Source organism: Phyllostomus hastatus, unplaced genomic scaffold (genome assembly GCF_019186645.2).
Source record: "Phyllostomus hastatus isolate PE091 unplaced genomic scaffold, TTU_PhHast_1.1 phas_contig_17, whole genome shotgun sequence".
NCBI lineage: Eukaryota > Metazoa > Chordata > Mammalia > Chiroptera > Phyllostomidae > Phyllostomus > Phyllostomus hastatus.
This window is the reverse complement of record NW_025333664.1, coordinates 45262746-45289219: the sequence shown is the minus strand read 5'-3', so window position 1 is coordinate 45289219 and position 26474 is coordinate 45262746. Positions and strand designations below refer to the sequence as shown.

Genomic DNA, 26474 nt, shown 5'->3' with positions numbered 1-26474 from the left:
TATACTATAAAAAGGAAATAGGTTAAGGTAGTAAAATAAATATTTTACAATGTTTTAGATGTCCATTAAAGTCTATTCATGCAGAATTCAACATGAGAACTAAGAAGAGAAAAAGGAAGAACACGGAAAAAAGAAAAACGTTGAAGAGATAGCAAAGGGGGTTGAGATTGAGGAAGAAGTGAAAGAAGAGGAGCGATGAGAAGATATGCAGAAAAGAAAAGAGATAAAAGATGAAAGAAGCAGAGCAAAGCTCCATGAGACCCGGGAGGTCACGCGACTCCTGTCTTCTTCTAGAACTTTGCCTTCCCTAAAGTCAAGTGCTCCCAAGAGGCTGCAGTCCCTGAGTTGGGACTGTGAGCTGTCTAGCAAGTCTCAGTCCTGTGGGCTGGTTAGTGCTCCTGCCTAAAGCCTGGACTGAGTGTCTCAATGGCATAATTCAAATATGGCCCAGGAGCTAGGCTGTAAGTTGGGAAAAATAAGTGGGCAATGTCGATGCCTACCCCCCTCTTTGCATTGAGTAATATGTACTTAGTATGTTGCCAAACATTATGTATGAGGTTTGGACTCTGAGTCAGAGAAGAGGTCTACGTAAAAAACTAGGGGGCTCAATGAGTGTGGCTGAGCCACACTCCACTAAGAATCTTGGCTGGCAAGTCCTTGGGGAACAGAAAGGCAGCTCTGATGGAAGTCCTGCACTGCAGTCTTCACTTGGCTCTCTCAGCTTCTGGCCTTGAGAAGACTGGAAGTGCCTACAGGCCCAAGTAGTTTCAGCACCCCTGCATGGGCCGGGAACCTCCTTTGTAGGCCATAGTCCCTGTTGATCTTTCACTCCTTATTCTATAGGGTCCTGAAGGTGGTTTGTCTTCTTCTTGTGTTCTTGATGATTTCCATGACTTTTTCCTGGTTTCCAGGGTCAGATGTCCAGTCCACTGAGCCAGCTGGTCCCCTGTCTATGTCTTATCCTGGCCCAGGAACTTTGGGGAAATGAGGGTGGGGGGCGTCTTCCCTGACAGCCAGGGAAGACACCCCCTGACTTTCTCCATTTAACCCAGGGTTGTGTTATGTAAAATGCCTGTCCCAAAGATCCATTCCAGGTGTGAGGACCTGGTCCTCCTGGGGTAAAGTTTGTGGCTACTGCTGACACATGCTGACTTAGATCAAGTCCTGTGCACCCAGCCTGCTCCTCGGAGCTTTCAGGAGGGAAGTCCAAAAACACAGCATGGGGGCAGGTGATGACCTGAGAAGCTTACCTCTGGGAGCTTGGAAAGGGCCCCCAAAGCCAGGCCCAGCTTCTCAGAAGTTCCCAGGACTCTGACATCACAGTACAACAACGGACCACAGCTCTGTGCTTCTAAATTCCTTGTGTATTTCCAAACTGTCCTGAAGAATTTCTCTTCCTGTTTTCCTTTGGTGGCACATTTAAGGTTTACCTGATGAATAATGCCAGCGATGACCTACCAAGCAAAAACAGGGAGCACCTTCCATCCTGTCATTATGTCCTGCCTCCCAAGTCTGTTAGTAATGACAATTTGAAGCTTTCATAAAATATGCTACAAATGCTTCCAAACTTCCCTTCCCTGGCCACATCCTTCAAAAGTATTTGGTCACGATTTTCATTGGGATAATTTTCCCATCACAAGGGCAACAATTCCATTGGCTTTCTTGTTTTCCTGTTCTTTAAATCAAATTGTAAGGTTTGCATAACACCAGAGATGTACAAATATGATCAACCTCACTTTATCTCACTTAACCATAAAACACTTAAATTTGCTTACCTGATTCTGTTTGGGTTATTTTATTCTATTGATCTAGTTAATAAAATGTTTTATAATGACATATAACCATGAAATCCCCTGTGAAAGTTCTTTTTAAGAAATAATTCAGCTATGTTTTGAGCTTTCCTTAGAGAATTTTAGAACACATTTGTCTAATTTAATGAAAAATTTTCTTTGGAGTTTTTATTGGAATTGTATTATATTTGTAATAAATTGGAAAACATTTGACCTTAATGAAAGATTTTCCATGCATTACTGTAGTACTCACACACAAACACACGTCTCCATATCTCGGGTCTCCTTTAGGGTCTTCAACAATATATTCTGTTTTTTCAAATCATCTTGATTTTTTAAAAAAATTATTCATAGATGATAGCTCACCTTAATTCTCTGTCATCTTGAATGATACACATTCTGTTTTATTTGTATTAAGTGTTATAGTTGTTTCTCAAGTGCCTTAACACATTATCCGTGTTTGTATATCAATCTTCTGTTAGTTATACTGCTGGGCCTTCTCATTGATCCAATAGCTAGGGCTTTTCCTTTTTAAAGATTTTATGTATTTATTTTTAGAGAGGGGAGGGGAGGGAGAAGGAGAGGGAGAGAAACATCAATGTGTGGTTGCCTCTCGCACACCCCCTATAGGGGACCTGGCCCACAACCTAGGCATGTGCCCTGACTGGGAATCGAACCCATGACCCTTTGGTTCGCAGGCCAGTGCCCAATCCACTGAGCCACACAAGCCAGGGCTCTTTTTATTTCTTAATGACAGGGACATTCTTTTTTTTTTTTGCTGCTAATAAAACTTTAAAAAAATTATTTATTTTTATTGTTGTTCAAGTACAGCTGTCTCCATTTTAACACCCCCACCCTTCCATCACTGCCTCCCACCTTTGAACTATCCCCTTTGGCTTTGTCCATGTGTCCTTTATACATGTTCCTTGATGGCCCTTCCCATATTCCCCCCCCATTATCCCTCTCTCAACTGCTCTCTGGAAACTGTCAGTTTATTCTTCATTTCAATGTCTCTGGTTATATTTCGCTTGCTTATTTGTTTACAGTGTTGAATGTTAGCTCTGTGACCAGAAATCACCATTTTATTCTTAACTTGAAAGGCAGTTGTCTTCCAGATTAAACTCCTTCTATTCTTACACTAGTGAATAAGTTATTTTCTTTCTTGTGGAGTAAGTGTATTTTGTCAAATGTTTTTTAATGCATCTATTAAGATAAAGGTGATTTTCTCCTTTATTATATTAATATTTTTTTAATTTATTATTTTCTTTCTTTTTCATTTTCTTTTTCTTATTGCTGTTCAACTACAGTTTTCCCTGTTTTCCCACAACTGCTCACCCCTGCCCCACCCATCCCCACCTCACACTCTCAATCCTACCCCCCTTTGGCTTTGTCCATGGGTCCTTTATACATGTTCCTTGATGACCCTTCCCCCTCCCCCCACCCCGTTATCCCCTCCTCCCTCCCCTCTGGTTACTGTCAGTTTGTTCTTTATTTCAATGTCTCTGGTTATATTTTGCTCACTTGTTTGTTTTGTTGATTAGGTTCCACTTAAAGGTGAGATCACATGGCACTTGCCTTTCTTGGCCTGGCTTACTTCGCTTAGCATAATGCTCTCCAGATCCACTCATGCCATTGTGAAGGGTAGGAGCTCCTTCTTTCTTTCTGATGTGTAGTCTTCCATTGTAGAAATGTACCATAGGTTTCTGAACCACGCATTTACTGATGGGCACTTAGGTTGCTTCCAGCACTTCACTATTGTAAATTGTGCTGCTAAGAACACTGGGATGCAGAGGTCAGCAAGATGGCAGAGGAGTGATTGGAAGCCACACTAACTTCCTCCTGGGACCAATCTGGAATTACAACTAAATTGTGGAGAAATTACCCAGAACAAACAACTGAACAATAGCGAGAGAGAAGCCTTTTAGCCTTGCACAGACAGAAGAAGCTGCTTTGGCACAACCTGTCTGGTGAGGAGTGTGGTGGTGACCTAGTAGGGCTGCCTGGGTGCCCACAGGCAGCAGTGCCAGAGGGATAATTAAGCAGCAGGCTGGATCCCCCTCAGAAAAATGGAGTCTAAACCCTAAGCTGGGATCTCAAGCCTAGAACACCAGAGCCCAAAAAGTACACAGATAACAACCGGCGGCGAAAAGCAGAAGAGTTGCCTTCTGCCAGAGATGGATGGCTGGATATGAAAAGAACCGCTGAAAAGGCCAATGCACAAATTTTCATTTGCTGTCACTTATTCAGGGTTCCAGCAAAGGTGGGATCTGACTGCACTGGGGATGCCTGAGGAGAGACTGGGGATAGAAGTTTTGGGGAGACAAGTGAGAGAATAGCCACAGGAATACTGGTGCTAAGTCATCCCCCAAACGACAGCAGCCATTCTGCTAAGGCAGTCCAATCCATTCCCAGAAGCAACCACCTGAAGGAAAATAATAGCCCCCATGCTAGCAAGAATTCTGGCCCACCATGTGAGGGTTAAGACTGACTGCTCAGTGCAGAGTGACTAGATTAACAAGTGGAAGACACAAACATAGATTGGAAGAATAAACATCATCAAAATGCCCATACTACACAAAACAACTTGCATATTCAATTCAAATCCTATTCAACAAACTATGGCATATTTCACAAATACAGATACAATATTTCTAAAATTTATATTGTGCCATAAACAACCAATTTGTGATAAAAAAAACAACCCCAAATAAAGATAAAAAACACATTTATCATAAAACAACCTCAAATTATTATAAAAACAATCCAAAATTATAATAAAAACATAATTGGCCTTTTCAGCGGTTCTTTTCATATCCAGCCATCCATCTCTGGCAGAAGGCAACTCTTCTGCTTTTCGCCGCCGGTTGTTATCTGTGTACTTTTTGGGCTCTGGTGTTCTAGGCTTGAGATCCCAGCTTAGGGTTTAGACTCCATTTTTCTGAGGGGGATCCAGCCTGCTGCTTAATTATCCCTCTGGCACTGCTGCCTGTGGGCACCCAGGCAGCCCTACTAGGTCACCACCACACTCCTCACCAGACAGGTTGTGCCAAAGCAGCTTCTTCTGTCTGTGCAAGGCTAAAAGGCTTCTCTCTCGCTATTGTTCAGTTGTTTGTTCTGGGTAATTTCTCCACAATTTAGTTGTAATTCCAGATTGGTCCCAGGAGGAAGTTAGTGTGGCTTCCAATCACTCCTCTGCCATCTTGCTGACCTCTGCATCCCAGTGTTCTTAGCAGCACAATTTACAATAGTGAAGTGCTGGAAGCAACCTAAGTGCCCATCAGTAAATGCGTGGTTCAGAAACCTATGGTACATTTCTACAATGGAAGACTACACATCAGAAAGAAAGAAGGAGCTCCTACCCTTCACAATGGCATGAGTGGATCTGGAGAGCATTATGCTAAGCGAAGTAAGCCAGGCCAAGAAAGGCAAGTGCCATGTGATCTCACCTTTAAGTGGAACCTAATCAACAAAACAAACAAGTGAGCAAAATATAACCAGAGACATTGAAATAAAGAACAAACTGACAGTAACCAGAGGGGGAGGGAGGAGGGGATAACGGGGTGGGGGGAGGGGGAAGGGTCATCAAGGAACATGTATAAAGGACCCATGGACAAAGCCAAAGGGGGGTAGGATTGAGAGTGTGAGGTGGGGATGGGTGGGGCAGGGGTGAGCAGTTGTGGGAAAACAGGGAAAACTGTAGTTGAACAGCAATAAGAAAAAAGAAAATGAAAAAAGAAAGAAAATAATAAATTAAAAAAATATTAATATAATAAAGGAGAAAATCACCTTTATCTTAATAGATGCATTAAAAAACATTTGACAAAATACACTTACTCCACAAGAAAGAAAATAACTTATTCACTAGTGTAAGAATAGAAGGAGTTTAATCTGGAAGACAACTGCCTTTCAAGTTAAGAATAAAATGGTGATTTCTGGTCACAGAGCTAACATTCAACACTGTAAACAAATAAGCAAGCGAAATATAACCAGAGACATTGAAATGAAGAATAAACTGACAGTTTCCAGAGAGCAGTTGAGAGAGGGATAATGGGGGGGAATATGGGAAGGGCCATCAAGGAACATGTATAAAGGACACATGGACAAAGCCAAAGGGGATAGTTCAAAGGTGGGAGGCAGTGATGGAAGGGTGGGGGTGTTAAAATGGAGACAGCTGTACTTGAACAACAATAAAAATAAATAATTTTTTTTAAAAGTTTTATTAGCAGCAAAAAAAAAGAATGTCCCTGTCATTAAGAAATAAAAAGAGCCCTGGCTTGTGTGGCTCAGTGGATTGGGCACTGGCCTGCGAACCAAAGGGTCATGGGTTCGATTCCCAGTCAGGGCACATGCCTAGGGTTGTGGGCCAGGTCCCCTATAGGGGGTGTGCGAGAGGCAACCACACATTGATGTTTCTCTCCCTCTCCTTCTCCCTCCCCTCCCCTCTCTAAAAATAAATACATAAAATCTTTAAAAAGGAAAAGCCCTAGCTATTGGATCAATGAGAAGGCCCAGCAGTATAACTAACAGAAGATTGATATACAAACACGGATAATGTGTTAAGGCACTTGAGAAACAACTATAACACTTAATACAAATAAAACAGAATGTGTATCATTCAAGATGACAGAGAATTAAGGTGAGCTATCATCTATGAATAATTTTTTTAAAAAATCAAGATGATTTGAAAAAACAGAATATATTGTTGAAGACCCTAAAGGAGACCCGAGATATGGAGACGTGTGTTTGTGTGTGAGTACTACAGTAATGCATGGAAAATCTTTCATTAAGGTCAAATGTTTTCCAATTTATTACAAATATAATACAATTCCAATAAAAACTCCAAAGAAAATTTTTCATTAAATTAGACAAATGTGTTCTAAAATTCTCTAAGGAAAGCTCAAAACATAGCTGAATTATTTCTTAAAAAGAACTTTCACAGGGGATTTCATGGTTATATGTCATTATAAAACATTTTATTAACTAGATCAATAGAATAAAATAACCCAAACAGAATCAGGTAAGCAAATTTAAGTGTTTTATGGTTAAGTGAGATAAAGTGAGGTTGATCATATTTGTACATCTCTGGTGTTATGCAAACCTTACAATTTGATTTAAAGAACAGGAAAACAAGAAAGCCAATGGAATTGTTGCCCTTGTGATGGGAAAATTATCCCAATGAAAATCGTGACCAAATACTTTTGAAGGATGTGGCCAGGGAAGGGAAGTTTGGAAGCATTTGTAGCATATTTTATGAAAGCTTCAAATTGTCATTACTAACAGACTTGGGAGGCAGGACATAATGACAGGATGGAAGGTGCTCCCTGTTTTTGCTTGGTAGGTCATCGCTGGCATTATTCATCAGGTAAACCTTAAATGTGCCACCAAAGGAAAACAGGAAGAGAAATTCTTCAGGACAGTTTGGAAATACACAAGGAATTTAGAAGCACAGAGCTGTGGTCCGTTGTTGTACTGTGATGTCAGAGTCCTGGGAACTTCTGAGAAGCTGGGCCTGGCTTTGGGGCCCTTTCCAAGCTCCCAGAGGTAAGCTTCTCAGGTCATCACCTGCCCCCATGCTGTGTTTTTGGACTTCCCTCCTGAAAGCTCCGAGGAGCAGGCTGGGTGCACAGGACTTGATCTAAGTCAGCATGTGTCAGCAGTAGCCACAAACTTTACCCCAGGAGGACCAGGTCCTCACACCTGGAATGGATCTTTGGGACAGGCATTTTACATAACACAACCCTGGGTTAAATGGAGAAAGTCAGGGGGGTGTCTTCCCTGGCTGTCAGGGAAGACGCCCCCCACCCTCATTTCCCCAAAGTTCCTGGGCCAGGATAAGACATAGACAGGGGACCAGCTGGCTCAGTGGACTGGACATCTGACCCTGGAAACCAGGAAAAAGTCATGGAAATCATCAAGAACACAAGAAGAAGACAAACCACCTTCAGGACCCTATAGAATAAGGAGTGAAAGATCAACAGGGACTATGGCCTACAAAGGAGGTTCCCGGCCCATGCAGGGGTGCTGAAACTACTTGGGCCTGTAGGCACTTCCAGTCTTCTCAAGGCCAGAAGCTGAGAGAGCCAAGTGAAGACTGCAGTGCAGGACTTCCATCAGAGCTGCCTTTCTGTTCCCCAAGGACTTGCCAGCCAAGATTCTTAGTGGAGTGTGGCTCAGCCACACTCATTGAGCCCCTAGTTTTTTACGTAGACCTCTTCTCTGACTCAGAGTCCAAACCTCATACATAATGTTTGGCAACATACTAAGTACATATTACTCAATGCAAAGAGGGGGGTAGGCATCGACATTGCCCACTTATTTTTCCCAACTTACAGCCTAGCTCCTGGGCCATATTTGAATTATGCCATTGAGACACTCAGTCCAGGCTTTAGGCAGGAGCACTAACCAGCCCACAGGACTGAGACTTGCTAGACAGCTCACAGTCCCAACTCAGGGACTGCAGCCTCTTGGGAGCACTTGACTTTAGGGAAGGCAAAGTTCTAGAAGAAGACAGGAGTCGCGTGACCTCCCGGGTCTCATGGAGCTTTGCTCTGCTTCTTTCATCTTTTATCTCTTTTCTTTTCTGCATATCTTCTCATCGCTCCTCTTCTTTCACTTCTTCCTCAATCTCAACCCCTTTGCTATCTCTTCAACGTTTTTCTTTTTTCCGTGTTCTTCCTTTTTCTCTTCTTAGTTCTCATGTTGAATTCTGCATGAATAGACTTTAATGGACATCTAAAACATTGTAAAATATTTATTTTACTACCTTAACCTATTTCCTTTTTTATAGTATATGGAGTGGCTTAGTGATCAGTCCACAAAGTCTTTGATACTCTTCCTTTCAGGAGGTGGAGCCTAGTTTTCTTTTCTTTCTTTTGCCTTTGCCATTTGCATGGGCCAGGCTCAGTAACTGGCTTCTAAATAATAAATAAAGTGCAAGTGACACTGTACAACTTCAGAGAATGGCTCATAAAGGGCCCTGGGACTTTCTGCTTTCCTTTGGCCCCTGCTCACTCTTTGGGATCACTTGCTTTGGGTTTATCCAGCTGCTCTGTGGAGCAGATCTATAGGGAGGCCTGCGTGTGTTCTGAAAACAACTGGTAAGGAAATGAGCCCTCCAGCCAAAAGCCATGGGAGTGAACCTCTTAGAAGTGGATCTTCCAGCCCAGTCAAGCCATCAGGTGACTGCAGCCCCAGCTAATATCTTGACCACAGCTTCATAAAAGACCCCAACAAAGCATACCTGAATTTCCAACCCACACGCTGAAAAATAATTTTAATCCAGAAATAGGACATTAGTTTTTAATTATATAATCTAGATATATTAATATGGATATGCATCCCAATTACTTACTTTGTGTAACAGGTTATCCCAAAGTTTGTGTGTGTGTGCGCATATATAAATAAAAATAAATTAAATATATACTCAAAACTTGAATTGATTAAAATAAAGAGGTTTGGACTTAATTGCATGCAGACATGGTTGAAACTGAGATCCAACGCTACCCCCTTCACATGAGTTTTAAAAGCAGCTTCTTTGGAGCCCACAGCAATTGACATTTTTCCTCTAAGTGGCCTGATGTCCTTGCACATTCCTGTGCCTCAGCTTCCCCCAGCATGTTGAGATAAGATCTGGGGACATCTTGATTCTCATTATCCCGTTCTTATTTTAACCAGAGAGAGGATCTCCTTTACTCAGAAGAAGAACTGACATGTCAGTTTGCTCTTTTCTTGTTTCCAGCATGGCAACAGCCAAATTCCTCGTGTACTAAGGGAAATGAAAGATTAAAAATGAAAATTTTAATCAACCATTTTATAATATTGTGGACAATAAGCCTAGTGGGGAGAGAGCAAGAAATACAGAGACCCATGGCCTGATGTTTCCATCCTTGCCAGTCAGAGGCTGGCCTTGACTGCATTGTGAGCCTTTTAAATCTGGGCACTACTTGAGCAGTGCACATTCCTACAGCTGCCATCCCCATGGCACAAAAAGATCTCACCTTAGTCTGGGGACAAACACTTGAGACCAAAGTTTAAATTACTACCCAGGGTTAGTACATGTTTCTGTCTCAATAATGAGATGGTGAACAGGACCACTTCTGTGCCCTTCATCTTTCTTGTCACAACCTAGTATTAGTATCCTATGGTGGTGTTTTAGAATGACATATTTACTAAAACCAGCCAATTTGTTGATTACTTTAAAATCTATTTCCTAGAAATAACTACTCTTAAGAAGGGGATAAAAATGTTTTGTTGACATAGGAATCAATATTCATATGGACATGTGTCAGGACAAGTGAAATATACAACACTGAAAGCATTGAGTATGAAAATGGCGACAGCCCCCAACACTTGACAGAAATGGCCTGGAATTTATCAAGGATGTTCCTGTGAGCTTACTGCTGAGGGAAAATGAGTGAGGGAGAGAGCCCATGAGGAGGGCTGGCCCCCCACAGCCTGGGAAGTAGCTCCTATTCTCAGTAGGAATAGGCAATGCCTGAAAGCAGCACTATGAACAAAATGCTGCTGCAGATGGTACAACTCCCGTGAGAGAGTCAGGGATCATGCCTCCTCCAGCATGGGTTTCCCCAGATGCTGAGCATCGGTGTGGTTCCAAGGCCCTGTGCCCACAGGTCCCATGGGAATGGGCTTTGCTTCCCAAGCTTCCCGCACAGGGAGGCTGAAAACTGCCCCGAGGCTCCTGAAGGAGTCCTCCTGAAGGACTGGCAATTGGCCCTGCACAGCGATAACACTCAGAACCCTGGATATCCTGTGAGGACAGATCTGGTCAGAGCATGAACCCCTGATACCAGAATTCAGTAGGGTAGCCCCTCCTTTCCCTGGAACCACTTGAAAGCCAGGACTTGTGAGCAAACCTTCCCAGGAATGAATTGCCAGGCCTGCAGCTGAGAATCAAGTGGGGGCAGCTGAAGAAAATAACTGCTCCTGTTGGTAATCAAATGCTCGGCATTCCTATCTCCTGTTCTGTTCCATGGCCACTTCCCCATTTGCGAGGAGACATTTGGACATTTTTTTCTCAGCTTCCCCAGGGTGCCAGGGTCAAGGCACAGCCCTGGGGCTCAATAAATACAGGACTGAACACAAAATAACACTGAGGTTGAGAATTCCAGGAGGCCTTTGCAGATGCGCAGCCACTCCCATGGGGACAAAGGAAGGGGAGGGAGCTGGAGGCAGATGACATACACAGAGATGAACCTTGCTGTCAGTGGTCCTTGCCTTGCATGTTCCTCAGCATACCTTCACACATTCCAAATTTTCGGGTTGGTTCCTAATGCTCCCACCACCCACCTTGGGTCCTGGTATAGGCCATGGGATTAAAACTCTGGTTTCTCCCTGTACTCCCCACCCCATGCTCACCCAGTCTGGAAAAGGAACACGTCCCACTTGGGAGATGCATTTTTGACCCTTTCTCTCCAATGCCCCCCCCACAAAAAATTTTCTCATGATCTAAGAGGGAAAAAGGACATGATGGCAAAGCCAAAGCTTCTGTCATTGATGTATCATCTAAGAAGCACTGCATCCAAGGAGAAGGGCTGGAGACCCAACTTTATATGGGCCGCTGGCCCCTTGGGTGGCTGAGGTCCCAGGCTTTAATGAGTTTTCAAACCTTGGGAGAATGAGCCAGTACTGAGTTGTCTCACAGCCTGAATGCCCACATGCTCTAGTTCCCTCCATCTCACGTAAAACACCAACTGTGAGCAAATAAAAAATTAAAAGTAAAGTAGTCAATTGAGCTGTCTCAGTCCTGATTCTTCATCCTGACTCAATGTGTCAGAAGTGCTCAGGTGGTTTTGAAAAGTTAAATCCCGAAGCAGAGTGCACTGCTGACCTTGGATGTGGACAGTGAAGTCTGGTGCCCCAGATGCTTGCAATAGGTGTTATTGCAATGACCAGCCCAGGATGTGTGAACGACGCAGGTCCCTCCATGTGTGCAACCACAAGTGTCAGGGCTCAGAGGGCAAAGCTCTCTGGAGGGGCTGCTCATAAGACCAGGTGAGGCCTGCCAGCTCTGGCTACAAACTCAGGAAGCAAGTGTTCTGGTAGTTCAGGCTGTGCACCCACAGTGCCTGGGGCTTAAGAGCAGAGTAGGATGGAGAGAAGCTGGCTGCAGGTGCTGCAGGTAGCAGTATAGAGATCCCTGTCTTGAGGTGGGGAGAAGCAATATGGCAAGAACTCCTCCCCACAGGTACCCAGAACTCTATGAGCACACAGAGGAGGAGGAGGGAGGACAGGGCATGCCTTCCCCAGTGGCTGAGGCAAGGGGAATGCAGATGAAGTACGTCCTGCTGCTTGATCTCACCCAGGCAAGCCCCCAGGGTGGCCCCAGGCTACCCCTCACAGTGGACCTGGGCTCTACTATGAGGCTGTTTCCTCCAGAAGCTGACATTAAGACAAAAATTCAGTTGCAAGTGGTCTATTTGGGGGTGATCCCAGAAGACACCAGAAGGGCAGTGGGGAAGTAGAAGGGGAAGCAGCAGGTAACAGTGAGCAGAATCACAATGTGGGCAACCAGGGCTCCATCTTGCTGGGCACCTCTCAAAGACTGGGTAGAACAAACCTTGATGTTATCTGCTGGGGCATCAGAAGACAAAGGTATTTATCCTCCAGCTTCAGCCACTGGCTGAGTGTTCCTCACAGGGGCATTACCTCTCTAGCACTCTAGCCTGCCCCTCACAGGTGGAGAGGAAACCCTTAGGCAGAGAGGCTCAGGTGCTTGTCATCGGCCCTGCAGAAAAGAATTACTGGGGAGTGTTTACCTGTCAGCCAGGTAGCCTCTAGAGAGCTTCACCATCTCTCACACACCTAAGTTAGAACTTCCTTCTGCATTTTTGTTGACATTCCTCTGATGACCTTGACCTGCATAGCAGTGCTATAGTTTCCACATCTAAGTTTCAGAAAGGGCTTCTTTCTGGTCATGTTAACCTCCATCCTCCTCCTCCATCATCATCTCTGTCCATCCCTACACACACACACACACACACACACACACACACACACACTCACACTCACATTATGGTAGCCAGGCTCCAAGATGGTCTCGACTGGGTTCATATCTCCTGGTCTTCGTGCCCTTCTAGAGTCCCCTCCCACACTGACCCTGGGTTAATCTGGGTGGCCAGTAACTGGATGGTGTGTGACATCTGAAGTGAGGTCTCAGAGGGCACCATGGCTTCCGTCTTGGTCTCTCAGATCACTCTGTCTAGAGGAAGCCAGAGTCCATGTGGAGGAGACATACCATGCAAACAGCAGCCCTTGGGAGAGGTCCATGTGGAGGAGAACAGAGCCCTCCTTTTCAGCAGCCAATACCAACCTGCAGCCATGCATGTAAGCCACCTGGGAATTGTTTCTTTTCCAAGCAAATTAACTTTCAGGTGAGGGCAGTGCAGTCGATGTCTGAGTGTAACCTCATGAGAGGTGACACCTAGAACCACCCAGCCAAGCCACCCCCAGATACATGACCCATAGACACCATGAGAGGCATAAGTAAATTGCTTCAGTTACCAAAAGCAAGGGTTATTAGATAATACATCCTATTGTGTGTGTGCTCACACACATGCAGACACAAATGTAGCCTAGTCTCCATGCAACATCATCTTGTGTTTTTTTCTGCCTCAATTTGAAACCAAAAGTGAAGCACAAATTTCCAAGTGACCCACTATCTCCCAGGTTGATGTGGGGTTCAAAACTGTTTCTAAGCCATTAGGCTATGTATGTCTTTCCAGAAGTCCTAGGCAGGAAGATTTCTGAGGAAATCCATGGATGGACACTCTCAAGGCAACCAGACCCTCAGAACCTTGCAAAAACTACCAACCAGCCTGAAGCAATGGAGGGCTAGGTCCCCCATGTAGTTCTTCAGAAAGCTGACAGTGAAAAGGAACTTATGCTCAGTTTGGTGAAATATGGAAACACGTTCACACTCTCTTCCACCCTTGGTAGAAGATTGTCCCTGGCAGGAGATGAATTAGCCAACTAGAAGAGGCTTTCCAGTGCTGTAAAAAGGCATCACATTCTCAGCGTGAGCCCCTGAAGAATGCACAAGAAAGAAAAAGGGCTGCAGATCATCAAGGAGCCCACAAAAACGAAGTCAATGGGTCAGTTGTTTTCTTTAAATGTTTTGCAAGTGTCTTTGCTTCTTCAGAATGAGAATGAGAGTGGCAGAATGCACTAGAAGGTAATTAGATATCTTTGCATTGTTTCTTCAGCATAGTGAGTTCAAATTTCCAGGGCTTGGATGCAACAATAAAAGTGCAAAGAAACATCTAAAAGAGACAAAAATAATAATTAGCTTTCAGAAATAAAATTGAATAAGATAAAAAACTATGAACGATACAATGGCAATAAACTCATGACTATCAACAACTGAACCTAAGAAACAAAAACAAAAACTAAGCAAAAAAACTAAAACAGGAACAGAATCACAAAAATGAAGGTCACATGGAGGGTTACCAATGGGGAGGGGGGGAGGGAGAGAATGGGCGGGGAAAGGTATGGGGAATAAGAAGCATAATTGGTAGGCATAAAATAGATGGGGAGAGGTTAAGAATAGTAGAGGAAATAGAGAGGCTAAAGAACTTATATGTACAACCCATGAACATGAACTAAGAGTCAGTGGGGAATGCTGGAGGTTGGAGGGGGCTGGTGCAGGGCAGAGGGGAGATAAATGGGAGAAACATATTGGAACAACCATAATAGTATAATCAATAAAATTTACTTTAAGAAAAGAAAGAAAGAAAGAAAGAAAGAAAGAAAGAAAGAAAGAAAGAAAGAAAGAAAGAAAGAAAGAAAGAAAGAAAGAGAGAGACAATTGGGGAAAAACTTTTTGTTGTTGTTTCTATTTTAAGATGTGAGGATTTTCCTTCAGGAATACTAAGAAGTGGTCTGAGCTAGCCATGCTCCCAAAGACTTCAGAGCTGTTGACCTGGAACTTGACAGTAGAGGAGCCAGCCTCACTCATTAGGATGGGCTCCTGCCAATTCACTTGCCTGTGATCTGAAGCTATCAGGGACATGGCTCTATTTGCTCTAGGATAGCCCAAGAACTGGCTGTCTTTAGAAATCCTTGCTCTCAGCTCTGGTTCTCATCTAGTCACGCCAGTTCCCCTGCAGCCCACAGACACAGAGGCCCCCATGCTGCATGGAAGGCCCAGTGGCTCCTTCCCAGGTGAGGCAACACAAGAAGAATAGTACAGGGTCCTTCGTGCCTTTGGGAGGGGATGAGGGTCAAAGCCTGGACAGAGGCCACCAAGAAAGCCTGCAGCTGGGAAGCTGGGAGGAGACACATAGTGCTCCTTCTGGGGCCTGCAGAATGCACAGGGCTTCGGGCTCATGGTATGGGATAAGTTGACCTGTGCCCCTCCTCTCTCTCCTAAAAACGTTATTCAGTTAGAATGAGAACAAAGTAGGGAACCTCCATTACATCAATGGAAGTGGGAATGGCAGCATTAAGTGGAACTGAACTTGCATAAAATACAATGAGGGATCAGTGAGTGTGAGGGAGAAAATAGGACCAAGCTACCAGCAACCCAGAAAGTCCATTGAAGGACCACAGCCAGACTGGAGGGGTATCCAGGCCAGATAGGCATTCAGGATGGCCAGTGGCGGGGAGGAGAGAGTGAGCTTATCAGAGAGATCACTAATTGCTTAACTTCTGGATCAGCCAAGGTAGACAGGAAACAATCATGAAGCAGAGGAATTAAAAACTCCACTATCAAGATCAATCATAGAGAACATTTTATCAATGTATATTAAAAAGCTTTAAGAGGTGAAAGATATTGAAGGAGCAATTCAACTTGTGGGGACTTAGCCTATAAGGAAACAATAATCAGATATAAATTAAAGAGAACCTTCATTAAAACTCTGTTCACAATAGCTAAAAATTGGAAAAATTTAATCGGTTCTCAGGGACTGCCTAAATAGTAGGTGGAAACATTAAATAAAATAAAATGGTTTCACTATATAATGCTTTTGAATAATTTCAAAGTTTTGCAAATTCTTGGAGTTTATTCTTAAATAAAATTCTAAACTATGGAAGAGTGTACACAGTGATTCCCAGCTACATAAAAAAAAATACAAATGTAGTATAAAAGGTAGAAATGTCTGAGATTTCCCTGCTGATGTTTTCCTCTAGGACTTTTATGGTGTCATGACATATTTAAGTCTTTTATCCACCTTGAATTTATTTTTGTGTATGGTGTAAGTTGGCGATCGAGTTTCATTTTTTTTCCACGTAGCGGTCCAGCTCTCCCAACACCATTTGTTGGGTAGGCTATTTTTACTCCATTTTATTCTTCTTCCCCCTTTGTCATATATTAATTGACCATAGAAACTCGGGTTTATTTCTGGGCTCTCTGTTCTGTTCCATTGGTCTATGTACCTGTTCCTTTGCCAGTACCAGACAGGAAAATCTCAGACATTCCACACAGCAACATCTTCACTGATATGTCCCCTGAAGCAAGGGACATAAAGGAGGGAATAAAAAAATGGGACTTCATCAAATTTTAAAAAAAAAGCTTCTGCATGGCTAAAGAAAACAGCATTAAAATGAAAAGAGAACCAACTATATGGGAAAACATATTTGCCAATGATACCTCAGACAAGGGTGTGATCTCCAAAATGTATAATGAACTCACAGGACTCCACTCCAAGAAGATAAGCAACCCAATTTAAAAAATGGGCAAAAGACATGAACAGACACTTCTCCAAGGAGGATATAAAGAAGGCCCAGAGACATATGAAAATATGCTCAGCATCACTAGCCATCAGAGAGATGCAAGTTAAAACCACAATGAGATACCGCTTCACACCAGTCAGAATGGCCATCATAAACAAATCAACAAACAAGTGTTGGAGAGGATGTGGAGAAAACCCTAGTGGGATTTTCCCCACTAAGGGAACCCTAGTGCACTGTCAGTGGGAATGCAGACTGGTGCAGCCACTGTGGAGGACAGTATGGAATTTCCTCAGAAAACTAAAAATGGAACTGCCTTGTGACCCAGCAATTCCAGTGCTGGGATTATATCCTAAGAGCCCTGAAGCACCAACCCAACAGAACCTATGCACCTCAGTGTTCATAGCAGCACAATTTACCATAGCCAAGTGCTGGATGCAACCTAAGTGCCCATCAGTAAATGAGTGGAGCAAAAAGCTATGGTACATTTACACAATGGAATACTACACAGCAGAGAGAAAGAAGGAGCTCCTACCCTTTGTGACAGCATGGTTGGATCTGGGGAGCATTATGCTAAGTGAAATAAGCCAGGCCAAGAAAGGCAAATACCACATGATATCACCTATAAGTGGAACCTAATCAACAAAACAAACAATCAGGCGAAACATAACCAGAGACACTGAGATTAAGAACAACTTAATAATAGCCAGAGGGGAGGGGGGAGGGGACAATGGGGAGAAGGGTTTTCAGGAACTACTGTAAAGGACACATGGACAAAACCAAGGGGGAGGGTGGAAGCAAGGGAGGGAGGTGGGTTTGGCTGGGGGTGGCGGGGGGAAGGTGGGGGAAAAATGCAGAAAGCTGTAATTGAACAACAATAAAATCACTTACAAAAATAAAATGTACCCTGGCTGGCATAGCTCAGTGGATTGAGCACAGGCTGCGAACCAAAGTGTCACAGGTTCGATTCCCAGTCAGGGCACATGCCTGGGTTGCCTGGGTTGCAGGCCACAGCCCCCATTAACCGCACATTGATGTTTCTCTGTCTCTCTCTCTCCCTCCCTTCCCTCTCTAAAACATAAAATAAAATAAAATCTTTAAAAAAACTAAAATGTACAAAAATATAGGATGCTATTAATATATTGAGAGTGGTAAACTTTGCATAAGGATACTTATAGTTGGTGTTAAGCTATTAATGTTTTTGAAAATTTCCCTATTTTCTACATTAAATGAATCAGGTTAATAACTATTTAAAATAATATAAAGTTTTAACATTTATTTTTAAGGTGCCTACGTGATTACTCTTTCCACCTTCCTAAACCCCAATAATTAAAGCAAACAGGTAAACTCAATTCTCTAGGAGCTCTGTGAAACAAGAAAGGACCCCACGCAAAAGCAGAGACAGGGAGGAATCTCACAGAAGTGAGTGTGAGAGAGGTGATGGAAATCTACTGAATGACGAGTACTCACTGTGCAGAATGAGAACAGAAGAGAAAACCAAGAGAGTAAACTGCCTCCAAACCTTACAAATCTTAAAGTCATCCTTGACTTTCCTCCTCTCACACTCCATGGCCAAGTCCTTCAGCACATTCTGACCAACTTTTTTCACAGATATCTAGAACTGAGCACCTCCACCATCCTAACCAACATCATCTCTCATCTGATCTATTCCAATAGACTTATAATGGATCTTGCTGTCTCCACCCTTGCCCGTAGGCTGGATTTGCTCTATTTTCCCTTCCAGGTCTATACTCCCTGTCTCTACCCAGCATGTCTTGAAAGGCAAAAAAACCTTTATGGGGTGTGTCAATCAATGGGCATCCTTGCACCCTGATCTCTACAGACCACACTAACGGTCATCCTCTGGTTTCCAGTTGGGTTTGGCCAAGGGAGATAAGAGGCAGGAAAGTGGGAGGCATGAGGAGAGTGAGCTCAGGGGTTTAGAGCAGGTTGGCTGCATCCCTTCACTTAAGGCCATGGCGCCTGACAGAGGCTCTTTGCTCCAGAGGAGATGATATTAAAAAGCCAGTCCCAGAAGTGAAAACCTGGATGATCATTAGGAATATTAAAGCATCTGTAGCCCTGGCTGGTGTGGCTCAGTACATTGAGCATCGGCCTGTGAACCAAAGGGTTACCAATTTGATTCCCAGTCAGGACACATGCCTGGGTGGCAGGCCAGGTCCTCAGTAGGGGGTGCACAACAGGCAACCACACATTGATGTTTCTCTCCCTCTCTCCCTCCCTTCTCCTCTCTCTAAAAATAAATAAATATAACCTCTAATAAAAAGCATCTCAAACTTCCCTGGCTGGCGTAGCTCAGTGGATTGAGTGCGGGCTGCGAACCAAAATGCCGCAGGCTCGATTCCCAGTCAGGGCACATGCCTGGGTTGCAGGCCACAGCCCCCAGCAACCACACATTGATGTTTCTCTCTCTCTCTTTCTCCCTCCCTTCCCTCTCTAAAAGTAAATAAATAAAATCTTTTAAAAAAGGATTCTCTTTAAAAAGCATCTCAAACTTACTAGAAATCAGAGATGCAATGTGAAATGATGAGGAGATACCTTTTCACATACATCAGACTGGAAAACTTTTGACTCATAGCACCAAACACCGGCAAGGCTGAAGAGAAATGATTAATTGTGCACACCATTCATGGAAGATACGCTGGTTCAACCACTTTGGAGAGTAAAATCGAAGTCATGTGTCACGTGTGGCCTGCCACACAAAAGTTGAAGTTTCACGTGCTCCACAATGTGACAGTCCTACTCCCAGCATCATCGCTGGGAGGAGTCAGCATGTGCCACGACTTTCACTGCAGCATTGTTGTTTAAGAGTGAAAAGTTTAAGGGGATATAAAGGAGACAAATGGTAATGAAAAAATACAACAACAAAAAAGAGTGAAAAAAAATTTTTTATTGTTGTTCAAATACAGTTGTCTCCATTTTCCCACCACCACTCCCTCCCAGCCCACCCATCCCCACCCATCCTCACCTCTCACCCTTGATCCTACCCTCCTTTGGCTTTGTCCATGAGTACTTTGTATATATACCTTGACGACCCTTCCCCCTTTTTCCCCCCATTATACCACTCCCCTCACCTCTGGTTAATGTCAGTATATTCTTTACTTCAATGTCTCTGGTTATGTTTCGCCTGATTGTTTGTTTTGTTGATTAGGTTCCACTTATAGGTGATATCATGTGGTATTTGCCTTTCTTGGCCTGGCTTATTTCACTTAGCATAATGCTCCCCAGATCCAACCATGCTGTCACAAAGGGTAGGAGCTCCTTCTTTCTCTCTGCTGTGTAGTATTCCATTGTGTAAATGTACCATAGCTTTTTGCTCCACTCATTTACTGATGGGCACTTAGGTTGCATCCAGCACTTGGCTATGGTAAATTGTGCTGCTATGAACACTGAGGTGCATAGGTTCTGTTGGGTTGGTGTTTCAGGGCTCTTAGGATATAATCCCAGCACTGGAATTGCTGGGTCACAAGGCAGTTCCATTTTTAGTTTTCTGAGGAAATTCCATACTGTCCTCCACAGTGGCTGCACCAGTCTGCATTCTCACCAACAATGTACTAGGGTTCCCTTTTCTCCACAACCTCACCAGCACTTGTTTGTTGATTTGCTATGATGGCCATTCTGGCCGGTGTGAAGTGGTCTTTCATTGTGGTTTTAATTTGCATCTCTCTGATGGCTAGTGATGCTGAGCATACCTTCATGTGTCCTTGGACCCTCTGTATGTCCTCCTTGGAGAAGTGTCTGTTCAGGTCCTTTGCCCATTTTTTATTTGGATTGTGTGCCTTCCTAGAGTGGAGTCATGGGAGTTCTTTATATATCTTGGGGATGAAACCCTTGTCCGAGTTATCACTGGTTGCAAACAAGCACTTCTCCAAGGAGGACATACAGAGGGTTGAGAGACATTTGAAAGCATGCTCACCATCACTAGCCATCAGAGAGATGCAAACAAAAACCACAATGAGATACCACTTTATACTCATCAGAATGGCCATTGTAATCATAAGAGTGAAAAATTTAAAGCCTCCAAATGTCAGAGAAAGGCAAATACCATTGATTTCACTTATATGTAGAATCCAGTGGACAAAATGTACTGAGAAACAAAATAGAAATAGACTCCTAGATACAGAGAACATGCTGACAGGTGTCAGAAGGGAAGGGCTTAGGGGACTGGCGGGGAATGGTAACAGGATTGAGAAAAAAAAATCATCCATGCTGGGAGCATGGCGGAGCTATAGGGCAGGGGAGAGCAATGGGAAAAAAATGTGGGACAACTGTAATTGAATAACAATAAAAAATTAAATATTTATACATTTAAAAAGAAAACAAAAGAAAAAGAAAGCAGCCACAGACAACAATATGGTGATTGCCAGAGGCAAAGGGCATTGGGCAGAGGGGGAAAAGGACAAAGGGGAGATAAATGGTGGTGACAGAAAGAGACCTGACTGTGAGTGGTGAGCGCATGGTGCAGTATGCAGATGGTGTGTTACAGAGTCGTACACTTGGAACCTGTATGGTTTTATTAACCAATGTCACCCCGACAAATTCAAGAAAAAAGAGATAGAGGGAATAAAATAAAACAAAGCAACCGAAGATGTTCAAAGTAGGAAAATGGTTAGATACAATGTAATTTACTCATATAAGAGCTTAATGTAGAGTAATAAAAAAATTTTGAATACACACACACACACACACACGCATGCGTGCACACACACATACACACACACTGACCCAAGAAGCCACTTGGCATAGATAAATAATAGGAGATTATACCAAGACATGAATAAATCTCAAAACATATTGTTGAGTGGAAAAACAAAACAAGAGAAAGTTCCAAAATTTGAAAGTTCCATAATTTCAAAAAACACACAAAACTCTATATGATAAATTTTTTCTAAAGGGTAGGAATGCCATTCACCAATTTTGGGAGAGTGGTACTCTTTGAGAGGGGGAGCAGGATGGATGTGTAGCATTTTACTTGTTAAAATGAATATTTCAAATTAATGCAATAAAATGATAACAAACTATAAAATCCTTGTGGAAGGCACATGTGTATTTGATACAACATTCTTAGTACCTACGAGAATATTTGAAATGTTAGTTAATTGAAAATAATTTATAATCTGTCCATTCTCTGGATGGAGCCATCCACCTGCATTTTGGTGTCCTGCCGTGGTGCCTACTATTTATTTGAATGTGAAGATATTTTTTTATTTCAGCATGTCAGGCCAATTGTTTGCAATTGCTAATCTGACATTATTTATGCTTACCCATGTCTGGTGCCACCTTTAGGTATACAGTAAATAGGTGAAATATACAGAAAGTACAGAAAGATAGATGATTGATAGATACATAGATAGATAGATAGATAGATAGATAGATAGATAGATAGATATCTGCCACTTTATTTTTGGAAGTGAAAAATTGGAAATCAACTTCTATGAAAATATCACCAAGACAAATATGAAAAGATACACAAGGAAGTTGCATCAAAATACACATAGTGCCCTCAGCAGTTGTTAAGAAAAAAAAAAGAAAGACCATATCAGTTTATACAAACTAATAGTAAGATTATTTTTTAGATATCCACACAAATGATCCTGGTGGTTACTCCTAAGGAGGGAACAGAATTAGGAGGTCCTTAAGGTGCACAGAGGAGCATGCCATCACCTTTATCACTTAATTTTATGAGTATATACTTTTAGAAAATATTTATGCATATTTAAAAAGTTTAAATTTAAATCCAAAATGTCCCTCTTAATTCAATATGATGAGAGTAAGGAATTTTCTCACTGAGGCTGAGAGATGAACTGACCCATTTGTGACAGTACCCATCTGGGGTTGAGGCCTGGCAACACCCAGACCCAGCTTGTTTCTGATCTGTGGCATAAAGAAGCAGAGGATGAACATATTAGACTATAGTGAGTAACTTCATTTATGTGGGGCCATTAGCCTAGGCATCTTGGAACTGTCCAAAACTTCAAGGCCTTCCATACAGCAGCTGCACTATTGGAATCAGTCAAGGAAAGTTCCTTCTAGTATTACCAGCTGCAAAGCAATCATAAGCCTATAAAGTTGGCCTGGCCATGCTTTCTACTGGGTAAGCGCCCCCCAGCAGATGACCATCAAGATGCTTGCCATCAGTTCCTTCCTTGCTAGTATGTGCATCATGCTCTGCCCATGGAGAGGGGATTCTATGCTCTCCCCTTGAATCTGAGCTGAACTTGTGACTTAATTTGACCAGAAGAATGTGGTAAAAGGGATATTCTGGGACTTCCAAGGCAAGACCAGAGAAGGACTGGTGGCAGCTTCTGCTCCCTTTGGGACCAACATGTTGTAGCAAGCCCAAATTCACACCAGCTTTCTCAGATATTCACTGGTTTTGGTTTTAGCACTGAAATTCCACACCCTAGGAAACCTCTTAGTTCTGGAAGAACTAGGATAACTGGTCACCATGCAGGTTTGGCCCACGAAGAGTTCCTGAGCAGAGTCAGAAAGATGGCAGCCAGCCCCCAACTATTTCAGCTGTCCTAGACATGTAAGTAGAGCAGCCATATGGAGCATTCCTACCCCAGCACACAACACAGGGAACAGAACCCAGCCCAGATTGCAGAACATTGCTTAAAGCCACTAAGTGTGTGTGTGTGTGTGTGTGTGTGTGTGTGTGTGTGTGTGCGTGTGTGTGCGTGTGTGTGTGTATGTTATCAGTGGTGATGGGAGGTGGTATCAGCAAAATATAATTAAAAAGGTGTTCTATGTTTAGAACCTGGCCATCCTCAGTTCTGAATATGATCAGAATACGGTTTAAAAAGGAAACTTTAAAAATCAAAGCAGGGTTGCTTGTATCAGTTTTATCTGTCTGGGATACAAACCTAACCATGACCATCACATCCCCCTGTCTCAGCCACATACCTTTTGCATTTTGGGATCTTGTGGTAATAGACAGTTTTCATTTTCTCCTGAAAATTTCTTGCACATTGTTCGAGCAATTTTGACTTCAAGAAAGTAGTCCAAACTATCTGTGACCTGTCAGAGTAATTTAAAAATTAGATATCATAAAGGAATACATAGTATTAATAGTCATCTCTGATAAACATGTCTACTTAGGGTCAATGACCCTCTCTCCTACAGTTTCCTTGTCAGAAGCTGGTTTTGGAGTAATTGGAGAAGAAGGTTCTTACTTTGATATCTCTCTCTCTCTCTCTCTCTCTCTCTCTCTCTCTCTCTCTCTCTCTCATTCCACCCTCTCTCTCATTATGGTATTTAATTTTAAAGTAATGACAAACTGTCCTAAGGTAAATCAAGAAAACTATTCTCCAAGAACTTTATTGAAGCTTGGGAAGTGAACAGCAGAGGTTATAGTATCTTCATGCCTAGTCAATAGAAAACACATCCCAGAACTGAAATGCACTTCTGAGTGTCTTGCTTCTCTCCAAAGCCTTCTATGCTTTGGCGATGTTAGCAACACACACCTTATTCCATGTGGTACACCCTTCAAACTTACTGACTTCCAAGGCATCTTCCTCATCTGTGCAGAACCCACCATTGCCCTCTATTCAGGAGTGCCTCGTGGGGACATGGAGCAACACAGTGGTAAATGTAGACTTTTATTATTAAAACATGAACAAGAAGAAAAGTTTTATGGGATTTGGGGAAGAGAACACATGGAAGAGAATGACCACACTAGGCACAATAACTAACCCCAGGAGAATAAGAGATAATTCATAAAATATAGCAAACATTTTAGAAATTCTAGATAAATTGCCTGGACATTGAACAAAATGGGTGTAGTAGGCAGAATTTTAAGTGTGATTTCATGACCACCTTTAAGTTTTCATTAGGAAACACTGAATAAAACTCCTGTCCTGGCCACATTAAAAAGTAGAGACTAAGGCAGTAAGTGTATAGAATATGTATGAAAGGACAGAGCAAACTGCCCTCAGTAATGATGAGTCACATTAGAAATGCAAGAAATAGAGTGTTCGCTTCATTTTTAAAACATGTGTATTCCCAGAACTTCATTTTGACTGGTTATCAAGTTTTGCAACTTCAGCACCACTGGCAATTGGGGCTGGATCACTCTGGAGGGTGCGGGGGACAGGGGTCCCTGTAGGGTGTTTAGACACTGTAGGGTGTTTAGCAGTATCCCTGGCCTCCATTCACTAGATGCGAATAGGTCATCCTTCAGTTTTGATGACAAAAATTCTCCATGTATTGCCAAACTCCCCGACAAGCAAAACCCATACTGAACTGAGAACCACTGCTTTATATCTGAGGGATGTTTTCAAAGATTAAAAACAGACTGATTTAAATCATACTCAACAGCGATCAACGAGCCACCAGCCCCGTCTTGATCCCCTCCTACATAAACACAGTACAATCGTCTTTCTCAAGAAATGCCACATTGGCCCAATGCTCTTTTCTATGATATAGTCCATATTCAAATTCCTCCAATTGTCCTAATAATATTCTTTGTAATTTTTTTAATCCAAGAGATAATATACCACCACACATTACATTTATTGCCATGTTTCTTAAGTTCTCTTGATCGAGAACAGGTTCCCTGTTTTTTCTCGTCTTTTGTGACACCGATATCTTTTAAGTGATCTTATGGATTTGTTGAATTGTTCCTCATGACTACATTTAGGGTATGCTTGTTGTGCAAGAATAACATAAACAGACGATGTTGTGTCCTTTCAGTACTATCACATCAGGGGCACATGGTGTCGATTTGTCCCAGTATTGGTGTACATATTTGCCGAGTGAGGCATTCACCAGAAAGTGCATCTCTTCCCCATTGTAATTAATTAAGTAATCCCTGAAGAAATTTGTTTTCCAGTATTCTCTCACCCAATAGTTGTGGGATTTATTGATGATCTTTGCCTGAATTAGTTATTACAATGGTGTTTGCAAAAGGTGATTTTCTAGTTACATATTCTTTTACATCTATCAGTAGGCATTCTTTTGCAAAGAGAAGCCTTCCATTCTCTGCTCTGGTTCTCTTTATCAGTGAAAGCTGGACTTGCAGTTTCTTTGCTTGTTCACTGTATAATAATTTATCTTTGTCATCATTAATTTTGATGATATTAGCCCAAAGTTTTCCAAACTTGGTCTCTTTAAGAGCCCTTCTGGGTTCTTACCTATGATGTAACTATAATACATTTTACGTTATTTGAATGGATATTTTCTATCTCATCCCAGGATAATAAAGGATTAAACAATTAAATTCATATATTTAGCTAAAGACACCCCTCAGTTGCTTTCCACTCCCTGGTCTCAGTAGCCATCCATGGATGATGACCGCACCACAGCTACAGACATGCAGAGAAGCGAGGAGCAAATGTCCACCAACCTGCTCCTGGGACTTCAGAACCTGCACCACCTTGAAGGTATACTTGTCTTTGCTGGCCTTGTTATATTCTTTCATGGCGAACCACAGTGCCTGCTGCACATAGACGTAGGTTTCCGGGATATCTTCAAATTTCCTTACCACCTTTGATGAGCCCCAGGCGTGGATACATCTGGACACGAGGACCATAGTGGCCACAAAGAGCAGTAGGCTTGGGCAGAATCTGGCCATGGCACCTCAGCCAAGGGAGCACAGGCTGACTTCCCACTGTCCTTCCAGGGCTGGGGAGATGGGCAGACTGGGCTAGCCCTGATGCCTCTGTTCCCCAACTTCTCTTAGCACTACTGTGGGTGAAAAGAAGAGAATCTCTGTAAACACTGTCTTTCTTTCCCCAAAGAGAAACCATGTGAGAAATCTGCAGTTACAATTCAGTCCATTTTCCCATCTTGGCTGTTTTCTTTCTGGAAGGATGCATATCTCTGTGCACTCACACTTGGGAGAATGCATGTACGCTTGCACTCACACACACCCCCTTTCTTCCCGGTCAGATGACCCCTGTTGACTTTTCTGCAAGGTCCCCATGCATCCAGTGAAGGTGCCTGTGTGTATCAAGTCTGTGTGCACAGATGGACACG

At 42.9% G+C, this 26474-nt stretch overlaps 1 protein-coding gene across 1 annotated transcript; it reads right to left on the bottom strand.

The window, feature by feature from the left end:
* Positions 1-13984: 13984 nt before the first annotated feature.
* On the bottom strand, positions 13985-26070 carry LOC123814721 (cystatin-13-like). Its single transcript, XM_045832631.1, has 3 exons — positions 25843-26070; positions 23403-23516; positions 13985-14068 (listed from the first exon to the last, which is right to left on the bottom strand). Exons 1-3 carry the CDS (start codon positions 26068-26070, stop codon positions 13985-13987), a joined length of 426 nt encoding a protein of 141 aa, XP_045688587.1.
* Positions 26071-26474: the final 404 nt, after the last annotated feature.

Excerpts from the sequence above, each read along its gene's own strand:
- LOC123814721 (XM_045832631.1), bottom strand. The coding sequence starts at position 26,070 with ATGGCCAGATTCTGCCCAAGCCTACTGCTCTTTGTGGCCACTATGGTC. Across the intron at positions 23,517-25,842 it reads TTCTGAAGTCCCAGGAGCAG|GTCACAGATAGTTTGGACTA; the intron begins GTTGGTGGACAT and ends TTACTCTGACAG. Across the intron at positions 14,069-23,402 it reads AAGATCCCAAAATGCAAAAG|ATGTTTCTTTGCACTTTTAT; the intron begins GTATGTGGCTGA and ends TGTCTCTTTTAG.